General features: G+C 49.7%; 1 protein-coding gene across 1 annotated transcript; it reads right to left on the reverse strand.

Annotated features, from left to right (window-relative positions):
• Positions 1-261: 261 nt before the first annotated feature.
• Dand5 (DAN domain BMP antagonist family member 5) lies at positions 262-5299 on the reverse strand. Its single transcript, XM_005087312.3, is given in 3 exon segments — positions 262-1101; positions 3917-4006; positions 4008-5299. Coding segments are annotated over 3 exon segments (555 nt in total). The 5' UTR covers positions 4227-5299; the 3' UTR covers positions 262-855.
• Between the last annotated feature and the right edge of the window lie 4227 nt (positions 5300-9526).

Below are 9526 nucleotides of genomic sequence, written 5' to 3' on the forward strand. Positions count from 1 at the left end.
TTGTTGTTGTTGCTGCTGCTGCTTTTCTGGTGTCCCTAGAACGGGGTCATCTTTGCTGAGTGTCTGGGTTTGGATGGAGCTGTCATCCCAGCAGTTAGGAGTGTCTGGCTCGGACAGAGAGATGCAGTGCCACCTCGTGGTCAACAGCGGAACTCCAGGCTGGGGGAGGGCGCTCAGCGGGGAGCTGTGCTGCGCGTGCTCAAGGCCTGTCTCGACGCCCCCTCCCCCGTCCCCACCCCTTCCCTCCCCCACCCCCGCCAGGTGATAGTGCCTCAACGGCTTCAGTTTCCTCATCTGCAAAATGACCTGTGGTGAAATTCTACCCTGTGGAACCACTGAGGGCTGGTCCTTGAGGATGCTGTAAGGTAGCGCTTGTGGAAGGAATATCCCCTCCCTCACAGGGCCCTGCGAATCACACACTACAGCTGGTTTTCACCTTTTCCCTCCACACATCCCCGCGTTAAGAATGGAACCCGGGGCCGGGCGCACGGCTTTAATCCCAGCACTCGGGAGGCAGAGGCAGGCACATCTCTGCGATCAGTTCGAGACCAGCCTGGTCTACAGAGTGAGTTCCAGGACAGCCTCCAAAGCCACAGAGAAACCCTGTCTCGGAAAAAAAAAAAAAAAAAAGAATGGAACCCAGGGCTTCATGCATGGTATGCCATGACTATGAGTGGTCTCAACCCATGACTGGCAGACCATGTCTCGTGTCCCAGGAACAGACGAGGATCTTGTGCACCTGATCTGCCCTAACCCTGCTCTCTTGACCTGATGATGTACATCATTCAGGTCACGTCTTTCTACCGCATCTCCTGCCTCTTCCCACGGTTCCTGTGCTGTGCAGTCCTCCTGACGTCACAGCTTCGGACGGCACTGGCACTTCTGCACCAGGGTGATGGGCATCCTCACTGGCCGACGGGAGGCTGTGTGGCCAGCCCCACACCACAGCACCGCCGAAGTCTGGCGCTTTTGAGCGGGCACACAGCTGTTGCAGAGGACTGCGGGGGTGGGACCCGCACTGGGAATGTAGAAGGAGGAACAGTGGCCGAAACACAGACGATTAAGGACCCTGGCAGCTGTGCAACCAGGCCTGGAAAGCACCTGCAAACGGACAGGGGGACGGTCAGCACTGTGTAGTCTAGGGCTGGAGGGATGAGAATAATTACCCTCCCCTTCCACCCCTGACAAAGTGTGGATGCTGAAGGCTCGTGGCCTGGGTTCCTATTCTGAGTCCTCCTCCTGGCTGTGTGACCTGCACCAAGTTATTCACCTTTCTAATCCTCTTTCTTGGATAAAATCTTCCAAATCCAGGGCTGTCCAGAGTCAGTAGAATGATGGGGTCAAGCATGAAGACCCGAGTTCAGATCCCGAGCACTCACATAGAATGGGGCTCATGTCTGTAATGTCAGCACTGGGAAGCTAAGGCAGACAGCTCAGCTTGGCTGAACTGATGAGCTCCTGGAGCAGTGAGACTGCCTGTCAGACAAGGCATGAGGGAGCTGGGGAGGTGGCTTAGGGGTTAAGATCACTACTCTTCTAGAAGACCTGGGTTCAATTCCCAGCACCCACAAGGCAACTCACAACTTCTCCAGGGATCCAGCTTCCTCTTCTGGGCCCCAAGCCTGCATGTAGCACACAGATGTATATGCAAGCAAAACATCCATAATTTAAAAAAAAAGGAACAGAGCAGTTGAGGACCCTGAACCTCTGTCCTTTATTCATGTGTCATGGTGCCCGTGTGGAGTCGTGGACAGATTGTGGGGAGCACCTCTCTCTCCTTCCGCCCTGTGGACCCCACACACACACTACATAGGGGTCAGCAAGATAGCTCAGTGAGCAAAGGCACTTCTGCCAAATCTGATAACCGGAATTCAGTTCCTGTGGCCAGCACAATGAAGGGAACGAGGTGTCCTCACGTGTACCCACAGGTAAGTGTAGTTACATTTGTTGAGACAGGGTCTTACTGTGTAACCCTGCTATCTAGAACTTGCTGTGTGGACTGGGCTGGCCTGAAATTCCCAGAGAACCACCTGCTTCTGCCTCCCAAGCATGCTCAGCATTGGAAAAAAATTTAAAAAGGAAAAGAAGAAACTACTTGAAACCTTTAAAAAATTTTGTTATTGAGACAGGTCTCATATAAGCCCAGGCTGATCTCAAACTCACTATTTAGCAAAGGTTGGTCTTGAATTGCTTATCCTTTTGCCTCAGCCTCCGAGTTCCATTATACACGCCCAAGGCCCTGGGTTCCACACCCAGCACTAGAGGACAAAAGTGACAGTCCCTAACTCCTATGCTGTCCTCTGCTAAACCCAGACGTGATTTTATGTCTTCCCTGTGATGCTGGGGCCAAGGTTACTACATCCCTATTCCCAAATGAGGAAACTGAGGCTTGTGCTGCCTGAGACCACACAGCAGCAGGAAAAGGTGCCAACCTAAGTGTCTTGTGCCGTGTGGGGCAGGTGCAGCTCTGGACTCAGCAGTGAGCTGGACGCGAAGCTGAGCTCTGTTAGGTGCAGCCATTGGTGGCAGGCGGCAGATGTACACTGTGGAGTGGGCGTGGTGGTTTGCATAACCCCAGGACACAGAAGCATGAGTTCCAGGCCAGCCCGGACTATTGGTGAGACCTCTCTTGAAAGGAGACAAATCAATCTGGGTCTCCTGGATTCCAGGACTTGACAGGAGGTTTGGGAAGTGGTTCCCTACTGAGCATGGCTGGAAGCACTCTGCAGGAACCCAGGACTGTTATCTCTACTATGTGGGAGTGAGGAAAGGTTAGGCTAGCTACAGACACCAACAACGAAGCAGGATTTGAACTCAGCCCAGAATAAGAATTCCCGAAGCCCTTCTGGAACACCAACTGAATGCAGATATGAGATCATTTTTTGTTCAGCTTCTCCACAGCCCAGAGAGGCACATGCTACTAGTCATTCATTCACTCACTCACTCATTCATTCATTCATTCAACAACATCCACTGTGTGCCTAGCCCTGTTGTAGGGCTTGGGGACAGGAATATTGGAAGAACAAACTCAGATAACCTCTGCCCTAGAATAGGGTGTATCTCAATAGGTGGAGTGCTGGCCTAGCATCCTTGGGGTCCTGGGTTCCACCTCCAACACCACATGATCTCGGCTGTGGTGCGCACCTGTAATCCCAACATTCGGAGGCAGAAAGTTCAAAGCCAGCCCCAAGCTCCCTAAGTCCCAGGCTAAAACAACAAAATCTCTGCTCCCAGATGGGTGTGGTGACTCAGGAGAAAGATCACTGAGCTAGAGGGCAGTCTTCGGTGCATAGCAAAACCCCGTTTAAACACACACACACACACCACAGAGTGTGTCATGTGACAGGAGTGAGGGAGAGGGAGAGTACCCAAAATCAGGGAGGTCAAAGAATGTAGAACCTTGTAGGTTCTGAGAACCTGGACTTTTGTTCAGAGAAAGGTGAGAACCACAATGGCTTGGAGGGGAGCAGGGGATATGCATTTGTCAACAGCCTCTTCTTGGCTGCTAATTAGGCGAATAGACTCAGCAGCTGGAGATGGGGCTCAGCTGGTACAGCTTTCCTCACATGCATGGAGTGCTGGTTTCCTTAAACCAGATGTGGTTGCATGTGCCTGTATGTCAGCATGAGGTGAAGTCAGAAGTGGCATTTACCTACATAGAGGCCAGCCTGGGCTACAGGAGCCTATGTCTCAAAAAAAAAAAAAAAGGAGAGGGGAAAAGAGAATAGATGAGAGAGATGAGGATGAAGGACCCTGGAACTCACGGGCATTTAAATGGAGGATTCAGGACTTGAGATTTGATTGCAAGTCTGCCCAAGGCCACATAGCCTGTGCTCTGTCCAAAGCAGGAGTCCCCATCCCCACCACGGACCCCACCATTGACACTGACATCATGGGCACCACCACTACGACTCACCTGAATAAAGGCCACAGTCTTACAAGTCTCCTGGAGCACTTCTTGGGGAAGCAAGGGCAAAGACACAGCAGCGGCCTCTCTCTGCCCCCCCCTGCAGCCCACCTGCACCCTGCTGTCTGTCCTGCAGGCCCAGGAAGGTCTTCCAGCTCCCCAAGGCAGAGGCTGGCACCAGAGGGTCCAGAGTCCAGCTCTGATTGGCAGCAGTCCCGGCCTGAGCAGGGGTAGATGGGGTCCCCGGCCTCCCTGAGCCCGTGGGTAGCCACACCCCACTGAGCAGACCCAGCAGCGTGGTTAACTGGCCACGGAGCATCGCGTAGCCGTCCAGTCGTCCGTCTGTCTTGGAGTGGGCTCAGGGTCCTCTGCAATGGGCCCTGCTGTCTAGAGTGTGAGCCTGGGTCCTCGAGATCTGCTTTTCACCACTGTCCCCTCCTGGGCAGCCCAGGGGTGGTTCTGGGAGCTCCCAGCAGGGAAGGGAGGCAAGCTGACCTGGCCAGTCCCACAGCTCCTCCCAGCCTGCTGGGAGTCCCAGTGGGGGCTGACCCGCTCCATGGGGACCATGAGAATCAAGTGACATCACCCCCTTCAGCGGCTGTGCACCCTCAAGCAAGGGAACCACCATGGGCTTCAGCCTCCTCTTCAGCAGCAGGGCGCCTCTGACAGTCTCTGCCTCAGGGTTGTACTGAGGACTCAGAAGGACCTGAAAACAAGTGTTGACACACTTTAGTCTCATGAACCCATGATGCTTTTCCTTCCTGTTCTGAGGAGGGCACCCTATGAATGACAATCAGGGAGCCCTGTATCATGCCTGTGCCCAAGCAGTAATGAAGTAAGCGAGCGAGCGAGCGCTGCCGTTGTTGTCTTATCGGGTGGGCGGGTGGACACAGCACTTCCTTTGAGACCGCCACGTCTTGTGCCTGCTCCACTCATTCTCCTGAGTGCAGAGATTACAGGTACTGGCCTCAGCTCCCATGTCATCCCAGCACTAAAGGCTGAGGCAGGGAAATCAGGAGTTTAAGGGCAGCCTGGGCTTTCAAAGCAAAAAATAAAATGAATGCAACGAGCGTTGGAGGAGTCAGGGTATGGATTTCTGATCCCAGGGCAGTCAGGAAGACCCCCAGAGAAGGTGACACTTTGTTGCAGAGCCCTGAGACACCGGGAACAGAATTGTGGGAAGTACACAAAAGATGTGAGACTGCGTCCCAGGCTTTGGGACCCTCGAGGCGCCTGGGGGGTCCAGCCCTAGCACCTCAGAGAAGTGCATCTCACACCCAGGTGAGGAAGAGCAAGGCCAGGCCGCTGGAGCGTGAGAAGCTGCGGCCTTGGTCTTTCCCGCGGCGCCATCTGGCGGCCGATCCCGGGACTGCATGGCTGCCGCCCGGACACCCTCCTCCAGGAGGCTAGCCCCACCCACCCATCCTTTCTGCGGTCCTCCAGCCAAGGTCAGTTCCGTTGTGCCAGAGACGGACGCTCCAAATATCGAGGCGGCCTCGACCCTTTTCTGCCATGTCGCACTTAATCTCGTGCCACAGCGAGTCTGGTTTGCAGCGGGGTCTCCAGAAGCCCCTCCGCGCCCACTTCCCACTCGCACCCCACTCTCCAGTTTGATGAGCGCACTGACCTCAACCTCCCACCTTCTCACCCGCTCCTCGAGGTCACCAGGGCACGTGAGGGCACTTCCGTCAGGTCAAGGCCCTCTGCTCACAGCTCCAAGATACCCAGCTCCCTTCTGGAGCAGTCCAAGGACCTTCCCAAGCCCCACCGAATCCCATCTTCTCACCCTCGCCTAAGCAGCCTTCTCCCGTGTCACTCTAGCCAGAGTTTCGCAGCTGTTTCCAAACTTCGCAGGCTGCGGCTATCTAAACTATACAGGTGTTTACCCACAATGCCCAGATATTAGGCCTTTTAGGTCATTTAGAGATGACTTGTGGCAGGTTCTCTGCAAATGCTGTGACATTTTATTTCAATTTTTTTTCCGAGACAGGGTTTCTCTGTATTGTTTTGGAGGTAGACCAGGCTAGCCTCGAACTCAGAGACCATTGTGTTTCTGCCTCCTGAGTACTGGGATTGAAGGCTTGCATTTCCACTGTGGACTTTACTATGCTGCTATAGAAGAGGCTTGAGCATCTAGGGTAGCTAGCTATTCTCAAACTATGGGTTGAGAGCCCTTTGGGGGTCACATATCTGATACCCTGCATATCAGATATTTACATATGATTCTTTTTAAATGTGTATCTGTGTGAGGGTGTCAGTCTTGTAGTTACAGGTGTGAGGGGCTGTGTGGGTGCTAGGAATTGAACCCAGGTTAATCCCAGCACTCGGGAGGCAGAGGCAGGAGGATGTGTGTATTTGAAGCCATTCTGGCAGCAAGCTCCATGCTAGCCCGGGCTGCAAAGTGAGTCCTGTCTATAGAGATAGCTGAGGGTGAGTCCTGTCTATAGAGATAGCTGAGGGATATAACTGAAAAAAAAGTTGCCAAGTGTGTGGCAAATACCTGTCATCACAGTAGGAGGGTCAAGAATTCAAGGCCAGCCTCAATTTCATAGTGAGTCTGAGGTTATTCAGGGCTACGGGGTATCTGTGGTGGGAATTTTGATCACACTGTGACACTCCCCAGACTCAAAGTTTACCTAGAATCAGGGGGTGGAGCTAATGACTAGCTGACCAGAATTGGCCATAGAGAAGCCAGCAATTTTGATAGAGAAGACTCTCAGGAAGGAAGGGCGGGGACTTGGGTTTCATGCTTCTTTTTGGTTTGGGGATAAGAGGAGACACATGTTTCTTGCTGGATCTCCAGCCAAAAAGTAAGGTCAAATGGATGCTTCTTGGTTTCTCTAAACTAGCAGGTTTTCACCCCACATCTGATTTCCAAGTCTTTGTTGGTAAATAGAATGATAAAGACTTAGTTTAAACCTACATATCGAGGCTGCAGGACCTAAGGACCCTCCAGCTAGGCTGACAGAAAAACATCTATTCATCTGTCTGTCTGTCTGTCCATCCATCCATCCATCCGTAGGTATAGATGCATATGGGAAATTGCTCAGAGGTTAAGAACAGTTACAGTCATTGCAGAGGACGTAAGTTCAGTTCCCCACATCCATAAGGATGCTCGCAAACAACTGTAACTCCAGTTCCAGGGGATCTGATGTCCTCCTCTGGCCTCTGTGGGCTCCTGAATGAACTTAGTATGCAAACACTCATGAAATCAACCACATGTACACATAGTTTCAAAAAAATCTTTAAAATTACTTTGTTTTTAAAAGGCGGGTGTAATAGTTCATGCTTGTAATCCTAACACTGAGGAGACTGAGACAGCATATCCATGGGTCTCACTAGCTCTCACTAACCAGCCTAACCTACTTAGCAAGAGCCAGGTCAATTAGAGACCAAAACTGAGATGTATGGTGCCTGAGGGACAACTCCCAAAGTTGATCTCTGATCTCGACATGCTCAAGTATGAACATAAATGCATACAGAAAAATCCACATCTCTCTCTCTCTCTCTCTCTCTCTCTCTCTCTCTCACACACACACACACACACACACACACACACACACACACACACACACTCTGTAGGCCTGACCACCTAGAGCAGTTGGGGAATATTATTTTAAGGTGTGTGACTTTTGTTTGTGCTGCGTTTGTTTAACTCTGGGAAGCTGAGTTACTTTGCCTGTCTAAAACACCTGATTGGTCTAATAAAGAGCTGAATGGTCAACAGTGAGGCAGGAGTGAGGATAGGCGGGGCTGGCAGACAGAGAATAAATAGAAGGAGAAACAAGAAAGAAAGAGGAACAAGAGAACAAGAGGAGGCTGTCAGGGGCAGCCCCCCAGCCGCCCATTCATCCAGCTACACAGTAATCCATGGAGTAAGAGTAAGATTACAGAAGCAAGGGAAGAGGAAAAGTCGAGAGGGAAAAGGTAGATGGGATAATCTGCACTAAGAAAAGCTGACTACACTATGAAAATACAAGAGGCTTACAAAACACCAAATAGACTGGGCCAAAAAAAAAAAAAAAGGTTCCCTTGCCACATAATAATCAAAACAATAATCACACAGAATAAAGAAAGAGTATTAAGAACCATAAAGGAAAAAGACCAAGTAACATATAAAGGCAGACCTATCAGAATTACACCTGACTTCTCAGAGGAAACAATGAAAGCCAGAAGGACTTGGACAAATATTATGCAGACACTAAGGGACCACGGATGCCAGCCCGGACTACTCTACCCAGCAAAGCTTGCAATAACCACAGATGGAGAAAACAAGATATTCCATGATAAAACCAAATTTAAACAATACCTATCCACAAACCAGCCCTACAGAAAGTACTAGAAGGAAAATGCCAACCCAAGGAAATCACCTATGTCCATAAAATCATTGGAAATAGATGAGCTTCCAGAAGCAAATCCCAAAGAAGGAATTTGAACACACAATGCCATCACCAACAACAAAAACAAAAATAACAGGAACTATCAATCACTGGTCATTAATATCCATTAATGTAAATGGTCAAAAAATGTAAATGGTCTTAATTCACTTATAAAAAGACACAGGCTAACAGATTGGATACAAAAGCAGAACCCATCCTTCTGCTGAATACAAGAAATACACCTCGGGGCTAGAGAGATGGTTCAGAGGTTAAGAGCACTGGCTGCTCTTTGTAAGGTCCTGAGTTCAATTCCCAGCAACCACATGGTGGCTCCCAGCCATCTGTAATGAGATCTGGTGCCCTATTCTGGCCTGCAGGCACACATGCAGGCAGAACACTGTATTCTTACTTAGTCTAAAAAAAATAAAGAAAAGCCGGGCGATGGTGGCACACGCCTTTAATCCCAGCACTCGGGAGGCAGAGGCAGGCAGATCTCTGTGAGTTCGAGGCCGGGCTGGACCGACAGCCTCCAAAACAATACAGAGAAACCCTGTCTCGTAAAACCAAAAAATAAAATAAAGAAAAGAAAAAAGAAACACACCTCAACCTCACAGACAGATATTACCTCATAGTAAAGGGTTGGGAAAATTTTTTCCAATCAAATAGACGAAAGAAACAAGCTGGTGTAGCTATCCTAATATCTAACAAAATAGACTTCAAACTAAAATCAATCAAAAAAGATAAAGAAGGGAATTTCATATTCATCACAGGAAAAATTCATCAAGCAGAAATCTCAATTCTGCCCCAGACACAAGGGCTCCTGCATTTTAAAAAAGAAACATTACTAAAGCTGGGAGACTTCAACACTCCACTCTCACCACTGGACAGATCAGTCAGACAGAAGCTTAACAGAGAAATAAGGGAACTAGCAGAGGAAAAGTGGACTTAACTCAAATTGACTTAACAGACATCTATAGAACATTCCACCCAAAACAAAAGATATGCTTTCTTTTCAGCACCTCATGGAATTTTCTCAAAAATAGACCACATACTCGGTAACAAAGCAAGCCTCAACACATACAAAAAAAATTAGAATAACCCCCTGTTTCTTATCAGATCACCATGGCTTAAAGTTAGAATTCAACAGCAACATTAATTTCAGAAAGTCCACAAACACATGGAAATTGAACAATGATCAACTGAACCACCACTAGATCAAGGAAGAAATATAAGACTTCCT

The sequence above is a fragment of the Mesocricetus auratus genome, unplaced genomic scaffold (assembly GCF_017639785.1).
Source record: "Mesocricetus auratus isolate SY011 unplaced genomic scaffold, BCM_Maur_2.0 Super-Scaffold_100081, whole genome shotgun sequence".
In the NCBI taxonomy this organism is placed as follows: Eukaryota; Metazoa; Chordata; class Mammalia; order Rodentia; family Cricetidae; genus Mesocricetus; species Mesocricetus auratus.